The 23801-nt window shown below is 34.9% G+C and overlaps 1 protein-coding gene across 14 annotated transcripts in view; it reads left to right on the forward strand.

Annotated features, from left to right (window-relative positions):
- LOC123706679 (dmX-like protein 2) overlaps positions 1 to 23801 on the forward strand; it is a 50755-nt gene that overhangs the window by 19396 nt on the left and 7558 nt on the right. For 11 of the 14 annotated variants that reach the window (XM_045656004.1, XM_045655999.1, XM_045656008.1 and 8 more), the window contains 35 exons: positions 393 to 540; positions 874 to 1069; positions 1375 to 1587; positions 1871 to 2022; positions 2429 to 2574; positions 2776 to 2879; positions 2954 to 3261; positions 3840 to 4124; positions 5124 to 5387; positions 6110 to 6259; positions 6699 to 6850; positions 7071 to 7134; positions 7749 to 7826; positions 8706 to 8828; positions 9227 to 9365; positions 10240 to 10419; positions 10662 to 10883; positions 11404 to 11579; positions 11767 to 11904; positions 12394 to 12509; positions 12784 to 13018; positions 13664 to 13898; positions 14322 to 14478; positions 14720 to 14922; positions 15398 to 15625; positions 15800 to 16032; positions 16404 to 16576; positions 17500 to 17600; positions 18508 to 18752; positions 19759 to 19950; positions 20482 to 20600; positions 20963 to 21099; positions 21840 to 22002; positions 22271 to 22373; positions 22852 to 23019. In XM_045656004.1, coding sequence (XP_045511960.1) covers positions 393 to 540; positions 874 to 1069; positions 1375 to 1587; positions 1871 to 2022; positions 2429 to 2574; positions 2776 to 2879; positions 2954 to 3261; positions 3840 to 4124; positions 5124 to 5387; positions 6110 to 6259; positions 6699 to 6850; positions 7071 to 7134; positions 7749 to 7826; positions 8706 to 8828; positions 9227 to 9365; positions 10240 to 10419; positions 10662 to 10883; positions 11404 to 11579; positions 11767 to 11904; positions 12394 to 12509; positions 12784 to 13018; positions 13664 to 13898; positions 14322 to 14478; positions 14720 to 14922; positions 15398 to 15625; positions 15800 to 16032; positions 16404 to 16576; positions 17500 to 17600; positions 18508 to 18752; positions 19759 to 19950; positions 20482 to 20600; positions 20963 to 21099; positions 21840 to 22002; positions 22271 to 22373; positions 22852 to 23019 — 6046 coding nt within the window. The remainder of the gene's footprint in view (positions 1 to 392; positions 541 to 873; positions 1070 to 1374; positions 1588 to 1870; positions 2023 to 2428; positions 2575 to 2775; positions 2880 to 2953; positions 3262 to 3839; positions 4125 to 5123; positions 5388 to 6109; positions 6260 to 6698; positions 6851 to 7070; positions 7135 to 7748; positions 7827 to 8705; positions 8829 to 9226; positions 9366 to 10239; positions 10420 to 10661; positions 10884 to 11403; positions 11580 to 11766; positions 11905 to 12393; positions 12510 to 12783; positions 13019 to 13663; positions 13899 to 14321; positions 14479 to 14719; positions 14923 to 15397; positions 15626 to 15799; positions 16033 to 16403; positions 16577 to 17499; positions 17601 to 18507; positions 18753 to 19758; positions 19951 to 20481; positions 20601 to 20962; positions 21100 to 21839; positions 22003 to 22270; positions 22374 to 22851; positions 23020 to 23801) is intronic. The other 3 variants (XM_045656000.1, XM_045656013.1, XM_045656007.1) reach the window with 2 other exon arrangements.

The raw sequence follows: 23801 nt of genomic DNA on the forward strand, positions 1-23801 counted from the left end.
TCTATAGCACATTCGGCAACTTAGATATTGATAACACTTATTGCAGTATTTCTGAATATTACTTCCAAGTTTCATTTTGTGGATTTTTATTATTTAATTTCTGGAGGTTTTGATTTCCGGAGGAACGTAAATCGGTTTCGTTTAGAATTTTATTTTAATTATTCTCTCAAATATCACATGTTATAATGAGGACAAACAAATACTTATGAAAATATTTTATAAAAAATGGTATACACGTGCGTCAAGTCATATAACTTAAAAATGCGCAGCGCTAACCAGATCCATGCAACTTCCTCACAATCGAGTAGCCCGCAATATCGCAACACACACCTCCCGTGAGGATTTTTGTATCGAGAAAGTTGTATGGGTGTCAAGATTATACTTATTTCCAGCACTACACTAGGAAATCTTTCGAATTCTCCATCTGCATGTTTCGTGGCGAGTGACGGAGAGAGTCTGCGTTTGTTCCAAGCCGTTATCGATGCTCGTACTCTGTTAGCCGAAATAGCTTCGTCTGAACGCCGCCATAAAGATGTAATGGTAATTAGTTTTTAAGTATATTAATTTTATTTCAAAAATTAAATTTATCGAAATGCATATCGATTCTGGGTAGCTGGGTAGCGATTCTTCTTACAGTGTGGGTGCCGGTACTTAACGTCAGATGAGTCTCCTCCCCGTGTGCCCCACATTGTTTTGACAGCTGGGAAAGAGAACGCACGAGTGCGGAAAACTTAAAGAAAAAGCACGAGTGTGTAAGCCACAAGAAAGCCCACATCCCAAACGTTATAGGTGCCTGCAATACGCCACTTTTTGAGCAACTGTATTACGTACCAAATCTTTAGGCCAACATTATAATTTCTCATCATTTTTCAGCACGATACAATGTCGATATCATCAGAATCAACTATCGAGGAAGGGGGAGTTCCTCTTCACGATAGATTCAAGATAGTCTCCCAGCAATCTACGGCAAGGCCAGGAGCAATAATACAATTACACGCAATCGCTGATGCAACACACGATTGGCATAATACACAATTATTACACGTCTTTCAAGAACAGCTAATTACAGGTAAATATTTTTTTGTATATAGTCAATATATATATAAAATTCATCCACCTAAATATATTATGTAGCGTAACGAAGACGTTTTTATCTGTTTTCTAGCACCAAAATCATATTAAAAGGTTCCGAATGTCGTGGGAAAACTTTCCTATCTACTTCTTATTATTTATTACCTTTATAGCCTAGCTTTTAGCTAAACATTATAACAATAACAAAAAAATAATCTCTTCAAGTAAAAAAAATAATTTCTGTAGATTTAAAAAAATCCAAATTTTAATATTTTTTTTAAATACTTGCATTCGTTCAAATAGGAGAAAGGACATCAAGTGATACAGAAAGTTCAGATTCTGGTGTGGAAGGTGACGTGAATACGATAACGGAAGCTGGAATGGAGGCAATAGTGGATTTGCGGAAAGCCGCAGTTTTTAATGAGCCCTTCTACATCGTTGTTCTTGAGAGAACAGACGGTGGCTCTACTGTACATATGTGGAGGCTAACTGTGTCTTCGCAGGGTGATATTAATGGTAAATAAAAGTATTTCATGACATATCACGAAATAAAATATGTATGCAGCTAGAAATGTCCTGTTTTCTGGGTTTTTCTTCCCTTAAATCCTTAACATTCTCTACAAAAAAAAATGAAAAAAAAATTCTTGATTATTACCTTGTAACGGTAATTTTTTCAGTCCAACTATATTACAGTTTTTTGTAATGTTTAGGGCAACTGAATTTTTATTATTTATTCTCTTATGGTGTCCATCTTCCCCGAGGAAGATATACTTTAATAAAACATCAACATTATTTTTAGATGACATGACGAATAGTATGATGTACGTTCCTGATAGTGCTTTGGTGCAAGAAGATGAAGGCGAGTCCCGAAAGAATTCCGTGTCAGTAGATATCGACCAAGCTGCACCCGCACATCAAATTCACTCACATCTATCTATTTCTACGAAAAAGGTATTTTTCAATTGTTAGACATGTTTTTCATCATCGTTTATTATTTTGTATTAAAATTGACTCAAAGTCTAATTAATATAATATAATTCTTTTTTTTTCTTTACTCACAGTGGTTGACTGGAAGAGATCGCTCGAAAGCGATAAGGCCGCCAGTTGCCCTCCTTTTGATTTAATTATGTTAATTTTTTTAATATTGTAATGTATCGAAGTTTTAATAAATAAGTAATATAATTGCTAGTACACATTTTTCCGAAAAAGCGATCTTATATAGTTTTTCTTAAAAGGCCGGCAACGCACACGTTAGTCCTCTCGAATTCAGAGTGTCCATGTGCGGTGGTATCAATAATATAATAAACATAGCAAACTAAATGGAACAAGCTATGTTTAACAAATTATTGTTCTGCAGGTCTGTGAATGCCCGTTATCACTCCCAGAAGGCGTAGATGTGATACACGCGACACCAGCAGCTGGCCATCTTAGCTCAGCTTCCATTTATCCCGCCTGCCTTGCCCCGTATATACTAGCAACTGCCTGCTCTGACAGTACACTCAGGTAATACACGTCCACTTGTGTGTTTGTGTAGAGATGTTTTGTATATAGTTCCAAAATAATGCATGACTTAAGCCTGTTTATTGATTACTGGTGCTTGTTGGTACAATTTACAAATAATGCATCTAGTATGGGCATGGTATTTTGCAAAAAAAAAATTGGTCCTTCGAACCAGAAAGTATATATTTCTGTTTGTGTCACCAGATTTTGGAAGTGTGACGTGACTAAAAAAGATGATGATTTTGAATATTCGTGGAAGGAATGGGAAATGATGAATAAAGACCAAGAATCTACTATTGATATACCAGGTAAATTGGTTGTTCTGTTTCATATTCAAAGAAGAACTGTTTATCTGTAAATTCACAATTATACACTCTTTTAGGTCAACCCTTACATATAAGCGCAGCGTACTCGGGCCGAATTGCGTGCGCGTACAAATGCGGACGTTCCTTTACGAGACCTAAAGGCCTGTCCACAACGAATTTGAACAACCCAGACGCACGTTTCGTGAACTTATGCGTTTGCGTATACGAATGTGAGAGTACCGGTGGCGCGGAGTGGTTGTTAGAAGATACGATACCATTGCGAAATGTCAGCTTACCACGGGTTGGAGTCTGTACTGATACCCAGATAGATCTCTCGTACTTGCATGATACAACATTTATGCAGAAGAAACAGAGGATTAATCAGGTTGGTGCAAGCTCTAAAATTAATCTATTATTAATAAAGCGGAATTAAGTCATGTAATTTAGATCAATTGTGTTAGATTTTTTTTATTTGAATATATCTTACAGTTTATATAGATGGGCTTATAAATATTTGAACTTTAGCATATATATGAATATATGAATAAAACAAACCCACATCACAAACTGTCATGAAAAATAACTCGCTGGACACTTTCAGCAACTCCATAGAGACCTTTCGCCGAGTCGTAGAAACCTTGATGTGTTAATTATTTGCTATTATTATTATTTTTTAATCCTATTATGGCTTCTGGAAGTTACATGGATCTGGTTAGCGGTGCGCCTTCTTAAGTTCTCGTGTTACTTGTGAATGTTACACAGTGAAATAAGCATAATCAATTGAGGAAAAGGCCACCAACGCTCTTGCGAACCCTCTGGCATTGAGAGTGTCAATGGGTGGCTGTATCACTTAACATCAGTTGACCCTCCTGCCCTCCTGAGCGTTTGCTCCTTGTTCTATAAAAGAAAAGTAATATTTTTTTTGTGTGTTACCATTTTCTTTAACGGTGTTATTGTACTTAGGTCCTACAAACGCTATCATCGGACGAAAGCCGTAATAACCGTAATGGCGAGGCTGACACGGGAAAATCTGCGGGTCTTCTCGCCGTCCCGTCATTCAGTACTTTACAATCGCTGCGCAAGAGCATTATGGAGAATGGCAACACTTGTCCACTCACACAGAAGCATTTGGTGCAGCTCGACTGGGTTTCTAAGGAGGATGGTTCTCATATATTGACAGTGGCTGTCGGTTCCAGGGTTTTGCTGTTTACGCCTGTCTCGAGTGACCTCGCCCAGGCAAATATAAAGGTATGAAGGTATCACAAAGGACTTTCGTGGCGGTGCCAACAAGAATTTTTTCGTACCACTGTTTTCAAAATCAGCCATCAATCAAATCCTACGACGTTTTCTCTTCGCCGAGATATATTAAACGGTTTGAGGGTCTTAAAAATTCATTTACAGGCAGTATAAAGTAATATATGTTATGAATTACTCACATTAATTTAGAGACAATTGTTTATATTTTGAAGGAAAAGAAAATAAACTGAAATTAATTATATAAGTTGAATAGAACTGGACAATTTAATTACTATTGATATATAACTGATATTGACACACACACAAACGTACACATAGTCTACCATTAGTTTTGTATGTGGTTTTTAATTAGTATTGTCAGATATCACTAATTAGCGGGAATAAAATAAAATACATTTAAAGAAAACACTTTTTTACCAGATTGAAGCTATGTATTGTTATAAACTTCTAATTATTTTACATAACAGTCACCGTGTACGCACGCTGTTAAACACGCGAAACGTCGGGAAATAATAATTATTATAAGTTTATACATAGCTTTAATCCGGTAATAAAATGTTTTATTTAAATGTGCTATTTTAACAAAAGACAATACTAAAATAAAATACATTCAACAAAAACTAAACCGATGAATTAGGTTGCCTGTCCACCGGAGCGGAGCGGCAAGTGGTGTAATGGTGGCAAACTATGTTTTTCAATATGCGGAGCTAGGCCAATGCGACGAGTCATTTCGACCTTTGGGCGGCGGGTGACATGTCATCGAATAAGCAACCCACAGGTGTACGCCCGCACGTGCGTCTCACTCCGCTTACCGATTTTGTATGATTTTTTCCACTAAAAGGTCCACTAAAGATGAGCGGAAATTTAGTGCAATAATATTGGTTAATATTACTTAGTTTTTCCGCCCCTCTGCCTCATTCCGCTCCGGTGGACAGTAACAGTAGGACGTAAGTGCGGTCTACTGATTCAAAATATCTAAACATCCTTTAGGCAATGAAGGAATCTATTAACAACAATCGTCCGATACTTCGCAAAGCCTCGTCTCTAGCGGCGCCATTATTCGTCGAAGAGATAAGGTGGATGCAATTGCGTCGTATAGAATTGAAGACTGCTGATGGTCTACCGCCGTTGCCTATGCAGATATCGTGGGTCAGAGATGGTATATTGGTTGTGGGTATGGACTCGGAGATGCATGTATATTCACAATGGAAACCAGAGAATCCTCAGATCACGTCTGGACTGCAGAACGGACAGGTATTGCTTAGCAGATATTTTATAGAATTGGTCAAAAAGTCGAAGTTTAAAAATAAATATTGTAGATAAGTTTGTGATAGTAAAGTGATAAGAAATTTCTTATCACTAAAACTTATATTTAATGCAAGGTATCAATTACTTAGACGGACGAGAAAAGCAAGGAACTGGCCACTTTACTTTTTATTAATCACGAGACTTCTGCGTGGATAACAATTTAATAGAATTTGAAAGAATGGTTTATAATAAAATTATAGGTAGACAGACGCATTTCGAAAATCCATTCTTACTATTTGAGGTTTGAACATTGATATTCGGTTATTGGTCATAAGTTAAAAATAAATGGCGCTACAAACGTCTTAGTTCTGCACCTCAGATTTAGGTATTTTGTTAAATTTTTTTCATGATGATTTGTTAATCTAATATGCAAATAGGTGATCCGTCTCCTGTGCTTCACACACGATGTTTTCCTTCACCGTTCGTGCGAATGTTAAATGCACACATAGAAAGAAAGTATATTGATGCATATCCGGAGATCGAACGGTATGACACGTTAAAGCCACTAGGCCAACACTGCTTTTGGTCATTAAGAAAGGAAATTAAAGTGAAATGGTATAAATTTCATCCATATGTTAGAGGCTTCTTTGATATATAAATAATTCTTATGTTATGACGTAGCAGTTATTTAAATATACTTTTATAACTGGATTAATTAAATTAAACAGGAAGTCGAAGAAGGCGGAGAATCCCGCGCTTTGAGGGACTCTGATTTACGCGTCTCGGCGCCACACTTGCAACGTGTGTCCTCTATCAACTTACAATTATTGGAGAGAGACGCAAGGCGTAAAAACAAAACACAACCGGATCAACCGCAGGTACAGAAAATGCTTGAATGTGTGATTATGGTGATAATGCACCATCTAAATCTCGATAAAAAAAAACGATAATTCTTTGTACTTATATTTTAAATTGTTTTATTAATATCATCTTTTTAGCTTAGTTTGTTTTTTTTTTGTTGTTCCTGTTTAGTTTTTGTCTTAATAACTGTGTATAACATGTATTTTTGCACTACTTGCATATCTTATGTAATTTAATACATTTTTATTTATTTTTTTCTTTACTCACAGTTGTTGCCTGGAAGAGATCGCTCGAAAGCGATAAGGCTGCCAGTTGCCCTCCTTTTGATTTAATTATGTTTATTTTTTTATTTTCTGTAGTGTAACGAAGTGTTAATAAATAAAATAAATATACTCTATATACAGGCCTAAATAAAAAAAACAATTTAAAAAACTACTTTTTACTGTTTATTTTCAGCCATTATTAAACTACATGCCTGACTTTGGTCTATTTGAGGCATCGCAAATGGCTTGCCCGGTTCTACCGCAATACCACCCAAAACAGTTAATGGAATTGCTTAACAGTGGCAAGATTCGATGGGTGAAAGCTATATTGGCTCATTTAGTAAGGTAGGAATATTCAATGGCTATTCTTCGATCTTATTAAAATTCTTTTTTTATTTAATAGACTCTAAAAGGGACTACAAAGTGTTAAATAGTGATATATCTATTGATTGGTCAAGTTAATTAAATGTTTGCAGTCTTTCGGAATTGATCGCCCAAATAGGGTCGGAGAAGCTATGCTTTCCTTCGGTCTTTAAGCCGGTTAAAAATAACTAATTTCTTGCAGATGTATCGGCGGAACATACACCAGTAGAAGCTCCCAGGGCGATGAGGATAGTATATCTCGACAGGTATTTATTATATGTAAACTATTTAATTGTATATGTCACTGTGATTCCGTTGTAGTTTGTATAGATGTTCGATCGTTTAAAATGTTCAATTTCAAAGGCTGTAAGTTTCACATTTCAGACCTAGTTCGAACTATGAGTTCCTTATGACCAATACGTTTTTGATTTACGGAAGTCATACTCACCACTGTCCTTAAGAGTATCCGATATATAGCTAAATACTCAAATATTAAATTTGTTCAATTATCTCATTTATTGGAAAGAGATTCTTCTTTATAACAAGTAGTTAGGTTTCTTTGTATTAAAATACCCCAAGAATACCTGCATTGCATGATAATTCATTATGAAGTAATACGTCACCAAGCTTATGTCTTAAAAGAAGAATTAAGCACGATAGCACAACATTTTGAAGCTAAAAAGATCAGTAACTTAAATCATATACCATTATAGATATGATCCACCCACAATAGCACTCCATAGATCAAACATTTTTCTGACCAACATAAATAAACTAATTGCCATTTTAAAGAGTAGGTTTGTACAAAAAAACCTGTACAATGTACATAGGTTATGTGGCACCACTTAGCCCGGCTTATGCATGTTGCACGTTGTTGCAGCGTGGCTGGTCGCGTTCGCGTACGCTGTCCGTTTCGTTTGCTGCGGGCGCTGCATCGCCTCTTGACGGCGTCGCACAGGTAACATAGATCCGGGATATTGGGAAATTCAGATTAGGCATGAAACACTCCGTATTGTTCGTAAACGATATATCTTTAAATTAGGTGCACATATGTGTACTTTAAGTTAAATTTATATCATAGTGTGTATGTTGCAGTAAAGTAGTTAGATCAGAGAGTTAATTGAATCTCTAGGCTGTTAATTAAAAATCTATATTCAATCAAGTCGCTAAAGTTCCGTCAGACAAGTTATTGAACGAAACGTTTAACGAGTTTCCTAAACGTTCCTAGGCAACAAGACTAACCTAACCTTAATAAAGCAAAACACGGAATTTCCAACTCTCAGTTCTTCACGATCACACTGAAATAACAACAACAAATGAAATAAGTAATCATGGCGGAGTCTTGTTTTAGATTGTTAATCAACACGCTGGCTTTCGGTCATACAGATAGTTAAACGTTTTTGACGCTGCTTTATTTATATCAAAATGCTAGCGACTTGATTGAATATCGACATTGAATTAACTGTCTAGAGATTGAATTAACTCTCTGATTTAACTACTTTATTGCGACAATCATATAGTACTTTTATGAATAAAAGAGCAATATGGGTTATAATAGCTTTTTGTACGATGTTCCTCATATTTTCGATATATTAAATTAATTCTGTTATCAAACTTATTATTCCGGATCTTATTTCAATTCGATTCAAGCATCGTTCAATTTTAGCACAATCCTTTAAGCACCTGTACTTTCATATCATTATGAATCTTTCACGTTTTTTTTGCATTTTATGAAAAATTCTTTATAACAGAAAATTGTTCATAAGGGTTGCGTAGAGTTAGTAATACTGTTAATATACCTAAATATAAATTTGTCCCAATTATATTTTATAACTAGATAACAGAAGACGTGCAGCTAGATTATGCTGAATTAACATCGGTCCCGCCTTTACCGCTGTGGACATTGCTTGTTGCTGACAAGGAATCTGCACACCATCCGTCTACCATTCAGGAAGCGAAGGTAATCCCAAAAATTCTACTTCGATAGTGTAATGTCTGAAATATTTTTACTTTTATACGTATATTCATATTTCTAGTATAAAGTCTTGTCATGTTGTCTTTAAATCGTTCCAATAATTTTGCTCGACGGATAATATGCAACATAATAGATTGGTTTATATGTAATTAATTTTTGGAGTGTCTATATAGTATATGTACTGTATGTGAGCAAGCTTCACTAGATAACTAAATATATGAGGATGAGACCTTTTTTTATAGAAAGTGAAAATGAGCAGGAGGCTCATCTGATGTTAAGTGACACCGCCCATGGACATTCCCGATACCGACACACAATGCCAGAGGTCTCGCGAGTGCGTTGTCGACCTTTTAAAATTATTTGTGAACCTTAAACCATTTCAGGACTACAATGAACTATTCGATGGAACAATGGAGGTGGAGGAAGATTTAGACGCTTTACTCTTAGAAGACGAAGATGTCGTAGATAGGAGGCCTTCAATGCCGGAACGGCAACCGTTATCACATTTCGGGCCACGACAAGGTACTTTATATAAGATAATATAATAATATAGATATAAAATGCTAATAAAATACTAAAAACAGTATTTTATTAGCATTTTTTAGATGATTTATATTAAACTTACATGATAAAAGGTGAAAATGATTGTTAAATTTATTGCATAGATGTTAAAATTATATTCACATTAACACTTCCCCATGGTTTTCTTCTTCTCTCTCTATTCCTCAAAATATTTTCCCCTTAAGTTCTAAAAAAAGCGCGTTCAGTCTTTATGACGTTAGTTTATATATCCGAATTTTCAAACATGTTGTCTCGAAAAATGTCCTCGGTTTATATAAAATGAAGTAAGGGGAATTTTTAAACACTAAAATACTGTAACAGAGAAAGCAAATAAATGTCTTGTAGTCGAGCACTTTTTGCAAAGACCCGAGCTATAACGCAAGACCAAAAAACCTCTATGGTGACAGAACGTTCACGCGCTCACAACAAGACTGTTATTGTTAAATTTATTTACATAACAAATGCAATATACCATGGCTGAGATTGTATTTTATTTTATTTTATTACAGTATTCCTACATTTACTCATTAAACAATATTCAAACAATTACATTATACACAAAAGCCAAAAACGGAATACACATTCAAACATAAACATACAGCACAGTTTTACCTATTTATACAAAAAATATAACAAAGTACAAATTCATACTAAATTCTAGACTATAAGTTCTAAGATTTATTGATCATTATAATAAATATTTAATATAAAGGAAGAATAACAAAGGTATTGTTCATAAAAGATACCAGAGTTATATAGAGTATAAGATAAAATCTAATTAAAATGTATTTTTGCATCTCCAAAAAATCTCTGTTCCAAACAAATTTATTTTCAGGTCGTATCCTCTCGCGTCTGTTAACCCACACTCATTTGCCGGGTCTAAGTTCGCTGGACCAGATGCATCTTCTTGCGTTGGCTGATACTGTATCCACTTGCGATGCAGATTTCACAGAACGATTGACAACCAATACTAGAGTGGATGTCGCTCAAGGTGGTGGACAGGAAGTCATGCCTGGTGGGTAAATCTCTAGTCAACTTAAGCATCGACCATAATGGACCATTAGCTCTAATAAATAAATCTATGGGGTCCAATTTTAATCACAATATTAATCAATTTTTAATATTGAAGTACAAAAAATACTCTAATGTAAAAACAAAACTTTAAATCATGCACATGATGGGTTTCGGAACTCGCTTCATTCACATTGTACACAAATTTTGTGATTTGATTTGATTTTGTGACATATTTTTTAAAAGATTCCCTCGATGACTGCGGACTTCGGTTCCTGTTAGCAATGAAGCACTACGGATATCTTCTCCGATGTCTGCCGCTGGCCCAACGAGCCTCCCTACAAAGAACTGGTGTTGGCACCTGCAATCTTGTTTGGGCGTTCCATTCAGAGTCACACGAACAGTTGCTGGCTTTAGTACCAGGTTACACCAAAGGACAAGCTAAATGGAGTACTATGAGAGAATTAGGTCAGAAAATTCATCGTTTATATTTTATTATTTCAGTTTCCATATTTATTTGGTCGTCGTGCCAATTATAGGAGCTCTACAGAGTGCACTACTTTAACAGCATCCGCGCAGTAACAGCAAATTAAATTCCAACAAAAATTTTAAAGAAACAATAACTTCAATTCACTTCTATTTGGAAATAAAACAGGTTCGCACCCGAAACAATTACCTATGCTACACGATAACCTATATATCGCTAAAACGATTATTTTCAGGAACAAAGTTCTGACAAACATGGAAAATTAAATAAACGAAAAACAAAGAAATCTAAACTTATTTTAATTGTACACTAATTTATTTGTTGTATCTGTTAAACAAATTAACTATCCAAAATTTAGATTAGTGTTACAAAAAAATTCTTCCCTCTCTGTGTTGAAAAGTTCTACCCTTTATGATAAATTCTTATAAATAAGTGCTCTTTCGAATTGTATATAATGAATAGAAAATAGTTTCCATTTATGACATATTATTAAATTCGTAGGTGTCGGGTGGTGGGTGCGTGGCGATCTCCTCCGTACTTGTGTGGAGAAGTTAGCCCGTGCCGCTTATATGGCTAAGCAGGATCCGATGGATGCCGCCTTGTATTACTTGGCTATGAAAAAGAAAACTCTGCTATGGGGCCTGTTCAGATCTAACCATCATGATAAAATGACTGCGGTGAGTTACTTATATAGATTTTGTTGCTTCAATATTTTATGAACACAAGGCGTGTTCCTTCATAGTGATATTTTTTTTAGTTTGTGATAAATTTTATTGGTACATAGTTCTTATCGGACTTCTGGAGATACGTACCGATAACATGTGTATATATTATAATGAAAACGTTCCGTTGGAATTATTTCAGTTTTTCGCGAATGACTTCTCGGAAGATCGTTGGCGGAAGGCAGCCCTGAAAAACGCTTTCGTCTTATTGGGAAGACAGAGATTTGAGCACGCTGCTGCCTTTTTCCTTCTTGGCGGTGCTTTAAAGGACGCTTTAGAGGTAAATTATTTATTTTATTTAATTATGATATCAAATATGTTAAAACAAATCCAACCCTTTTATGTAATTAATAAGATATACACGTGTGTAAATGATATGGGAATTAGACGCAACCTACCAGTACGGTACGAAAATTATACGTACCCAAGGTACGTATGATTTATCATATATGAGAATTCAATTATTAAAAGCGCGGTTATTATCGCAATCCCTGAATATGACTGTTTATAAATATGATTTTAAATTTTCGCATGGTAAGTTCTGTTTTGTGTTCAATCATTAATTTTCAATAGCAACTCAATCCTTCTTCTTTATAGAAGAACTCTTATAGTTATACTATAGCTCTATCTTCCTATCACAATGCTAGAATTGATTTAAAGCCTAAAAACTTTACCAGTTTAACTTTACTGAGTTTGACTCCAGAATATGTTTTTAGTCCAGAAAAATTAATGCAGGATGCTATTGTAACCAGTGAACTATTTGTTATAGGTGCTGATAACTCGTTTGGGAGATTTACAATTGGCCATGGTGATAGCGAGATTGTATGAATCTGAAACTACTCTACCGCCCAGTTTGAAGAAGTTAATAATGGATGAAATATTGGGGTTTGTATTTTAAAAATCATTAAACCGGACCTGTGTTGCTAAATATTTTCGTTATTTGTCCAGAATTATTTCTAGTTAGTATTTTAATAAGCTCATTTCACAAAAAATATTCCACGCTTTGAACTTCCTAATATATGTATTTTTATTAAACGTAACGAAATGTTACCGTGTACTATTTTAAAACAATAAATTAAAACGTCTTATATTTTTTATAATTCAATTTGTTATAAATCTGTTTGAAGTTTACAATATATTAACGGTATTTTGAATTTAGCGGTGACTCAGAAAACGGTGACGTGGACTTAGAACGCGCTCACGCAGATCCATTCATCCGTTCCATGGCGTTGTGGGAACTAAAGCGACATGGAGAGGCGTTAGACACACTTTTGAGTCCAGCCGGACGGTTACACGCTGCCACAGATAATAACGAGCCACAACCGAGCGTGTTCAACTTCTATGTATACTTACGTACACATCCCAGATTGAAACGGCATAATATGCCAAGTCAGGTGCGTACTATCAATTTTAGATTAGAAAAATATAGTTTAGTTAGTTACCTATAACAATTATAAGTGAGGTTGACCATTAATTTTTTATGTTGTACATTCTCGCAAACCAGAATATTATATTATTATTTATGAATGTATGAAAAACTAAAGAGCTCATTAATTACTACCGAAACTAACATTTAAAACTTTATTGGTTATTTATTTACAAGTCTAAGTAAGTTAAATAATTGTTAACATTTGTTAAGCACTTTTAAATTATTAACTAAAATGTATATGTAACTTCACTAACATTACATAAGTTACGGTTGCTTTTTTACATGCATAGTAGGTGCCTTTTGTGCCTGACAAACGCCTTAACCATTTCTGGTACTCGTTACGATGTTTAAAAATTCATTGGTGCACGTGATTTGAACACACGCCTTTCAGGGTCGAACGATTGCCCTGATATCAGTATTGGGCATGTTGAATGTTTTAAGTAACTCATGCATGTGTAGAATGCATCATGTAGTGTCCAGTTGTGGTATTCATTATTAATATCCAATAATAATTGTTTCAAGTTTTTCAGAAATAAAAACAAACACAGACTGTTCTTAAAGTCTTATTTAAATAAGATAAAGTATTGTTAACTGGCGACTATAATTTTAGGGTGCGACACTGGCTTTACTAAACCAAGAATCAGATGAAGGAATCACTCGTCTGGAACGCCGTTTGTACTTCCAAACGGCCCATGGGCATTTCAAGGCAGGATGCCCTGCGCTAGCTTTAGAAGTTCTTTCGAAGCTACCATCGCGTATAAGAGATGATAAACCGAAGGCAGCTGTGCCTGTAGTTGATCATGCTGTTATTCATACAGGACAGTTGAGCGAAGATAATACTAAAAGTATGTTTTTTTAAAGATATTTTTTTTTAACTTTAAATAGTTTTCGATCTCAATATATATCTCCGAGTCTAACACTAGCTTTTCGCTTTAACCAAATGAAGATTTTATTCACAGAGGATTTGTTCGATTATAGAAAATTGTTATATTATTATGAATTAATAGACTCTTTCGAAGTTTTAGAATTTTTGAGTTTGTTCTTATATTATAAAACGACTTCATAAATATAATTGTTATGATATTGATTATTCCCAAGATTTGGCTCACTTTTAATGTCTTGGTTCTTGTATATTTTTTTGTATTTATATAAATTTAAGATTCCGTCTTATTCGGTACATTATTTTATGAGTGCGTATATAATTCTTTAATCCATGTCATGCTCCTGTGAAACTCCCATTACACATCACATTACATCCCTTATTATAGAAGAGGAGACTACAGTGGATTGGGGTGCATCATCAGTAGATTGGAGTGCTCCAGTCACTTCACCCAAGACTGATGAGCTCGAGTTAGATTGGGGAGCTCCCGTTAGTTCTACGAAGGATGAAGAACTAGTTCTTAGTTGGGATAATGATGATAATAAGTAAGGGCTTGCATCTGCTTGTAATGTCCATTTTATTTTAAAGTTATGTTGATTTCTAAAGATTTCGGAGACTAATGCGTATTGTATTTCTAAAAGATTTTTTTTTAATTGTATGTAAAAAAAATTATAACAATAGTTCTTACAAGATTTTCCGCTTCATAAAAGATTTGGTTACTAACAGATAAACAATATTTATTGTTTCCTCCTTTCTGTGGCAATAACAAATATCAATTAATTGCAGATCTGAAGCATCTGGAACATCAACTCCGCCTCTAGAGATGAAGGCTGGTAAAACAGAAGAAGAACCTATTAATGAAACATCCGAGAAAGAGAAAGATGAACCGCCTGTGGTGGATATTATGGCACAGCAGTTGAAATTCGTAGCTTGTCTCAAAATACTTATGGAAGAACTTAGCACGCTCGCTACTGGATTTGAAGTGGATGGTATGTATTCTAAGGGTGGAGTCAGACAAAACTCAAACTAAAAGCGTCTACACATGGCCCTAAAATCAGAACTAATATCGGGGAAGTGGCCTCGTGTGCAGGCAAATCCAAAGTGTATCCTAATTTTATGGTCAACTACTGCCGATTTCAGCCCTACCACCATTCTCCAATATCGCTACTTCGCTTCGCTTATATCCCATTTGTCAAATTCCAAAAAAAATATTTACGTGCGGCAGCTAAACCGCTAAGCTTCGTTTCTGCATCTAAGAATGTTTTGTTTAGTAATCATAAACCAAAGTGCTTAGGAAATGTGCAAATGTCCATACTCAATCAAACTCAAGAGCTGTCAAGCCATTTTTCTGTATTAAGTTTGACAGATTAGCAGCTCAGCGAGAGAGTATGATCAGTTGTGTAGTATTATATGTTAAAAATATGATTGAATGTATGTCTAATGAGCACGAATGTGATCTTATAGGTGGTCATCTCCGCTACCAACTATACATTTGGCTGGAACGTGAAGTTGAAGCGCTTCGTCGCCTTTGCGGATACGTGGCCACGCCCCCAGCGGGCGAACTTCTGTGCGCAGACGCAGAACAAGCTCCTTTACCGGATAAACCTACATTACACCAGCTATTGGTACGGGAGAAGGCAGACTTTGAAGCTAAAGTACAAAGAGCAGTTCGACGGAAGAAGTGGCTCAAAGGTAACGAACGAAAATTATTACTGATCCTGCCTTCAAAGGTGGTAAATATTATTGAAACAGTATAATGCAACTCTCTGAGGTGTTCTGAAACATTGACCCCGTTATAAAAGGCTATTTATTTTTGAAAATAAAATTTTCTTTTGTTAATTCTTAAATTTAATATGGTATTTTTAGCCAATGAAACACTCCTGCGCACACTTCTGTCATACTGTTCCCTCCACGGTGCGGGTGGCGGTGGCTTGGCCTCTGTTCGTATGGAGTTAGTCCTATTACTTCAAGAACTGGGACAGGATAAGCAACACCAACAATTGCTGTCGCCGTTGCCATTTCCTACAACCTTGCCTTTGCTGGCTGCTGCCGTTGCCGCCAATAACACGGTCGTTGCGGATCCTGTCAGACATTTGCAGGTAAGCTTTTAAAGGGTTTTGTATCGTCTTCTAAACTTACTCTACGTGCAATGTATACGAAAAATCACCTTTGTTTATAATATTTTAATATTACATTATCTACAACATATGAGCGTACTTAAATGTCGGCAACACAACTGCTAGCTCCCGGGATATTACGTGTCAATTAGCGGCGGTTAGAACTTTATTCAAAGTAACCCAAATTTAAACCCATGCCACAGGATTTTTGTGATTTTTAAATTTATTATATAGTATAACCACAATTTGACAGAAAGAGATAAACGAGCGCTTGAGCTAAATGCATACGTTTTGTTAATAATTGGGAAAACGCATTTAAGACGCATGAAATTTCATAACAAACACTTGTTCAGGCGGTAGCTCACGACATGTTGGGCACCATCGGGGAGTTGGGTGTACCAGGAGGGTCCGCGACCCGAATACTTCACACTTTAAGAGAATTGGCAGTAGCTCTCTCTGCCTGCATATATCAGAGCTTGTGCGATTCTGACACATTTAGCTTGAAGCATCCACAGCATCATGAGGGGTGAGTAAACTTTATTTAATTCAAAGCTAGACCCGTGTACAGCTTGTCAGACAGTTTATATTTAAGGAATGTCATATCTGTATAGTATATGTCGTGTATGTATTAATAAGCTGCACTAGATAACTAAATAGGGGTTCAAGTATTGCGTTAATCTTTGTGATTATGTTAACATCCTTATTTACATTTTAACAAATATTACTCACACATTGTCTATGCTAGAAAACGAAATGTTTCTGTACTATTATTTTGGGAGCTTTCATTACTTTTGCTGACAAGAGGAAGGGAAGGGGGGGGGGGGATAAATTGCAATAAATCTGCTTACGTAATACGTAACTTGAACGGCCCCCGTACATATGTATCCTAACACATACATAGTGAATTTATAAATAAGCTCTAGATGTCTGCACCAAGACACCTAATTTCAAACTTAAACTCAAGACGGAGCCCTACGGGTAGGATTAGAGGTTCATGGTGGTGGGATTTTCTCCAAACTGATCGGGCAGGCTCACCACGATAATGAATAGCTTGAAGAAAGCTTCGCCACATTGAGAGGAAGCAAGAAATGATTGAGACTGCCATATTCAAATCTCAAGTATTGTTTAAAAACTACTCATATTGTTATATGTGAGCTGTTTTTTTTATCGGGCACCTTCAGCAATTTAAATTTGGAGCAATAACGTGAGCCCTGTGAGTTAGTCAATGTTCAAGGGAAAACTGAATACAATCCAACATTTTTATTGCTATATTTTTTTTATCAAGTCGCTATCGGTAAAGTTCGAATCTGCGCATATAGAAATTTGTTTTGAACATAGTACTATTTCGGATAAACCATATGGTGGTAGATGCAAATGAATATGAAACCTAATATATTTCACGTATTTCTCTTGTTCTTCGTGAATATAAATATTTCTTATCATTCACAGAATTATTGCTGAAACACCGGGAACTGCGAATCTTCTTGTGAGATCAAGACGCTACTCGACTGAAGAGTTAGCTGTCACTACTCTATCCAATAAATGGCCTGGTAATCTTATTGATACGATTTCAATAAAATACAATTTATTTTTACACAATTGACCTTCAGCTAATTGAAGATTATCGTTAGGATTATCACCGATGTATTAATTCGTTTTATCCCTGTCTGTACTTTTAGTTCTGTAAATACGAGACAATATAACAAGTGTAATATGCTTTGAAAACTTAATATATTTATTGATTTATTAATTAAAGTCAACCACATCATACATAGTAGTCTTCGGTATATCTAAAATGTATGATTTATGTTTACCTAAATGTTAAAAAAAATATACAAGGTCCCTGAACTTCTCGGTATGTTTTTGCAGAAGGAATTTGGAAAAATTTCCTGATTTTAGACCTAGGGAATGAGTAAGGGACTACAAATTTTATATCCTGTAAGAGTTCAATACTCTGTATTTGATTATTTAAAAAAAATATACAAGAACGTAACACCGGCTAAAGATCTCCGATCGTACAGTGATATCATATTAAATGTCTCAGTCGCTTATGGTACGGGTGTCGAGTAAAAGATCTTTGAATGCTTTCAACGCGTTGATCAGTATTATCAGTTTCAATTAAATAATTGAGACCTGAGACGAAATCACGTAGCGATACACCTGATTCACTAAAGCCGCACGAATTTGTATGAAAATGACGTTGATTTCCGCTTTGTTGAATAGTTGTTCCGCTAAGTGAATTTTTCTCAGGCATTCGTTTTATAAAAACGAATGCCTGACTGTGTCAGTTTATTTATATCGTCTTCTTTTATTTCCTATTTATAGAAAAACTATTTTGCAGCTCTTAAATAGTGTTTTACATAACGGGGCATTGTCAGAGGAGTCGCAATTGCGTTGTCGGCAAAAATTTATGTGTAAAAAAAATTTCAATTTAATTTACTAAGGGAAATCTTTCAGGTGTATCAGCCCTCCGTGGATTGGCATTACGGGCAGCGGAAGAGGAAGACGCGCCTCGCCTTCCTGTGTTACTCGCGGAAGCCTTCTGCGCTGTATACCTCGCTTTATTGGGTTGGGCGTTAGCTGCTAGAGATGCCCATCTCTTATATAGATTATCTGCACTTAATATGGAGACGAAAATACACTCAAGGCTATTTGGTGGTGGTGTAAGAAGACTGCTTACAACTGCACCAGCTCCGCCACAAGTGAGTTGTTCATGTCTAGACTATCAAATTTATGTATTGGTTTGTTATACCAATTATTTTATTGTATAAATTATAATAATATTAAATCTTCATTAATTTTTATCATACGAACCAAGGCTTTGCTATTTTGCTCATCCAGGGTTTTTTAGTTAGTTTTAGGCGATTACCAAAATCCTCGGAGGTACGCCACAATAGTATAGCCAGATGTAGGCACTTTCTTTTTATAATTATCAAAGCATAGCATGTAATACTAATACCATTTAGCATATATTCATTATTTTTTTATACGTGAGTGGTAAATGTAGAGTGAAAAAAAATTCCCCTTTTATTTAAAGCATCCAGTTGACCAAGGTACATCTCCTACTTTATTGGACTCGACCATTTCGATTAAATTTTCTATCCAAATGCTAGTTAATATAAGATGTAAATGTTATGTTTTTATTTATTTTATTCTTTATGGTTTTGGTCTGGACCTGAGACTTCTGGTTCATGTTTTTTTTTTGTTAATCTAATCGGCAATTAGATGATCAGCCTCCTGTGCCTGACTCTCGTACGGTAAGCAGGTTTCGTCACGATGTTTTCCTTCACCGTTCGTATGTTAAAATGCGCACATAGAAAGAAAGTCCATTGGTGCCGGGTATCGAACCTACGACCTCAAGGACCGCGCGCTAAAGCCCTTAGGCCAACGCTTCTTATAATTAATTATTATAAAATAATTAATCGTTAAATACAGTATGTTAACTGTGATATGGTTGGCTAAACTAATATTAACATAAAACAATTTTTCAATAACAGTCTTAATAAATCAGGTTTATAAAGCAGCCGCAATACATGGACTTTAATGAACAATTATATCATGTTAATTCAAATACACTTTACATTACATTATTGTATTTTGTTTTCAACTTGAAAAAGACACAACTAAACATTTAAGACTTGCTTATAATGGGATAGTATATTTTAATAGCACTTACCATTTTCCTCTAAAAATAATTATTATTTACAGCCAAAGATAATAGAACGAACAGAAGGTACTTCTGTCTGGTCGTCACTTCGGGAGAAACGGGCGTTATTGCATATGCGCCTCCTAGGTCTGGGGCCTACCGCGCCCCACACTAATATACAAGAAGGAAGGCCCACGTACAGAGAACAGTTTGTGTCACCACAATGCAGTATTCTCACCTATTTACTTACGAAGGTAAATATTATTCAAACTCAAAATAACTTTATTCATGTAGGTAACCAAGTACACTTATGAACAGAAAAAGTTAAAATGAACCTAATGATTGCCAGTTCGCAAGTCAAGGAACTCTTTGCTCTTTTTAATCGCCCAGTTTTGAGTCATACGAATTGTTTCTAAAGCCATTAGAGATTCGGAATTCGTCAAAAATGTTTTGGATTTTTCTATACATTCCAGACTAAGACTTTTTTCTGAAAATAACTTAATGTTTCCTTGAACATCAAAGAACTACCTAATGTTTTGCCTTTATCAAGCTTGTGTTACTTTTCAAATAAATAAACAATCAATAATTTGTCAATTGAGAGCTTTTTTAAGACTGATATTTTTTAATGTTTCCTGCAAGTTAAGACAGAAAAATTTGGTTTTTAACAAAAATTAATTGAAACTTTTTACTGACTTTTGTAAGTCTGATAGTCGAATTTGGCTATGAACTCACATCAGATCAGTTTGGTCGATTTGGGGTATTCTTCATATTCTTTATATTCACAGCCGTCACCCGAACAAGATCCAGATAACAATGACTACGATTCAGCAGAATCAGGAGTAGAAGACGAGCATGAGAGTGAGAGTGAAGCAGAAGACGACATCTTTGACACTTCCGCCCCTAAGTAAGGTTTTTAACGTTACAGGTTTTTTTGGGAAAGCAAAAACACAATTTTTTTTGATTCTGATCTATATAAACAAATGACCTTTACAATAAAGTAAACGACTTTTGGATCTTATAAATCCAAGTGAATTTAAGAAACTTATACTCCCGACGGTAAAAGATTTCTTATTTAATATAAGATTATATCATAACTTTAACTTAACAAAAATTCAATAGCTCTGAAAATTAGCATCAAATTTATAACGTTGCCCTATCACCTCAATTTATTTCTCAATTCTTCAGTTATTTTAAACATTCGAAAATTCTTTATATTAGTAAACTAAGATGGATCCAATTATTTTCAATAATTGCTCTTTTCAATAGGTCAACGAAATCTCGAAGCAACATCGAACATTCAGACCCAGAATCGTACTCTTGGTACGTGATGCGTGTCGGTGTACTGAGACTCGCGCAAAGCAAACTACAAAGTTTCCTACAGCTGTGTGGCATCGAGATGTCTGGTAATGTATTTTTGAAGTGAAAATTTCCTTAGCGACGTACTGCTTTGAAATTGTATGAAACGAAAAAGCTACAGTAAATAGAGACAAACACATAAATTTATAAGATTTAATTTGGGAGAAAATAAGATAGGAAGCATTATACAGTGTTAACTTTAAATTAGTGTGTATTTGATCATTGCCTAAAATAAAAAAAACATACATGTGCAAAAAAAATTCAACAAGAGATTAACTTACTTCAATTATAAAATTAGTTTATTAATTAAAAAACTTTTTACAAAACTGATGAATTATAACAAAATCAATTTGGTGTTTTATTTTCGAATCTAGCCTCCACCCAAAATTAAATTAAACCACTAGATAGCTAAAGGATCAAACAATTTAATTTAATTTAATTACAATAAGCGAGAACAGTTATACATCGCGTTTATTGCGTGGGTATTGAGATTTGCAATTAGTGTATAACATTAAAACTCGAAGAAGTTACGATCATCAGTTGTCGTAAAAAATTACCGTTACATAAACGTATCCACGTATAACACGGTCGTGTCCATGACACAGCTTCATCCTTCATTTCGATATTCTATTTTTGCTAAATTTTTTATTAAATTTTGGGAGCCATTTGCACTAGATAGAAAATATAGATAGATACAGATAATAAACTCCTGTTTGATCTTTTACAATCGAAATATTTTTAAGATAACAACCTACATAAATAACACGATATGAACATTCGCTTATAGAACTAGCGACAACCAGTCCCACAGTCCATGCCGCTTTACGCCGGGTGGAGCAATGGCAGCAACAATTGACTGAAACTTTAGAGTCCCGTCCGTCCCCAGTCGATTATATCCCGGGTTGCTTCCCCGATCGAACAACTAGCGGACCGCCTATAAACAAATACAGGTAACTTTTGGCCGCATAAAATTTTGTTCCAATTTTATATATGTATTTGCTTGAGCAACTTTTAATTCTATAAATCAAAACTCAATTGTTTGTTTTTAAAGAATAACTAGGATTTTGAGAATTGTTCTCGATCAAACTTAGGTAATTGAAAAGGACTTTGGAAATTTTAAACCCTTCAACTTTCCAACAAACACTTTTCCGGAATTAGGCTTAAAAATATTTTGATGTTTTAATGTACTTGAAATGGATAATATTTGTTATATTTCAGATGTCTCCTGGAAAAGCACAATACGCCCTTCAACTCGTCCATCTACAGTTCGGCGTCTGCACGTCGACTGTGGAGCTATCTCGTTAGACAGGAACAAATTCAGGTATTATATATAAAAGTTCAAGTTTAAATAGCTTTTCAAATTATTATTTGTTTGTCCTCGAGTCCCTACTTTTGTATAATTTAAAAAATCTTTTATTTCATTTGTTTTAAATGGAATGTGTCGCCATATATTAGAGAGGATTAATGGATAGCAAAAGGTTTTATGCGAATTTTTTAAAGGTGGCTCAGTTATATAATACATAGTTGTTTAATATTAATTGCTGAAAGTCGGCCATGTATGTTAAACATAAATATAAAAAGTATTGAATTTTATACCAAAAACTGTTTAATAAAGAAAATTCAAATTTAAAAATAGAAACTAACTTTTCGGTTTGGTACTATGTATATATATGTTTTTAAATTGTTATTTATTAATAAAACTTTTTATTACGTTAAAGGACAAAAAGTGCGAAAGACATGAGGTCTTATATACACAATTAATACCATATACATAAATATATGTTTTGAAAAAATTTCAGGACGTATTCATCCGTGCTGTGTTCTCGCGTAGACGCACTCAATCGATATCTGGCGAGACAGCGCCCTTAACAGACAGGCCTGTGACGAAACAGGACGATGATCTTCACAGTCCTGTGCGAATCATTCATAAGGAACAGGACTCCATTGCTGCGTTTTGTCTTAATAAGGTTAGTGGAATGAAAAGACATCATACATAAAAGGAACTGTATTGCCTGTAACAATTTATTTAGTTTCCACCGATGGCAGTGTAGAATCCCCCTCTCGCCGTTTTATCTTCGTATTGTGAGTGAGAGTGTCCACACAACTGTTATATTTAAAAAAAACATATAGTGGAACTAAACTACTTTAAATTTTATTACTTATAAATTTGACGTTTGTAATAGTATAGGATCCCGATATAAAACGATCTTCACCGTGATGTTTATTTGATGAAACGTATTTTTATTTAATTTAATATGTCAATAAATATATTGCATATGGGTTGTCTAACAAATTTCAGTCCATGATATCATTAAAAAATAAATAAAAAAAATTTTTTTTTAACATTTCACCGGTTTGATTATTAGACAAATTCTATACCAATCGAAAGTCTGAATGCCATAGAATATGCAAACGTTGGGTTGCCTATTCTTTTCCGGTCACAACTCTCGGGTAGCCAGGTAAAACCAGGTAAATCAATACAAGCATTTTCCACCGGTCTGATTATTAGCTTAAAATTAAATGAAAATAAATATTATTTCATTATGAACACGATGGTATAGGGTTGCCTGCGAAAAATCAGTCCCGAATTCCGGTTGTCGAATTTTGAAAAGTGAATTATTGCTGCGAGTGAATATGTGCGACTGAGAGGTCCCAACCGAAGAAAATAATAGGCCACCCAACGTTTGCATCTTCTATAGGCTTCAGACTTTCCATTGGTATAGAATTTGTCTAATAATCAAACCGGTGA

Source organism: Pieris brassicae, chromosome 3 (genome assembly GCF_905147105.1).
Source record: "Pieris brassicae chromosome 3, ilPieBrab1.1, whole genome shotgun sequence".
NCBI lineage: Eukaryota > Metazoa > Arthropoda > Insecta > Lepidoptera > Pieridae > Pieris > Pieris brassicae.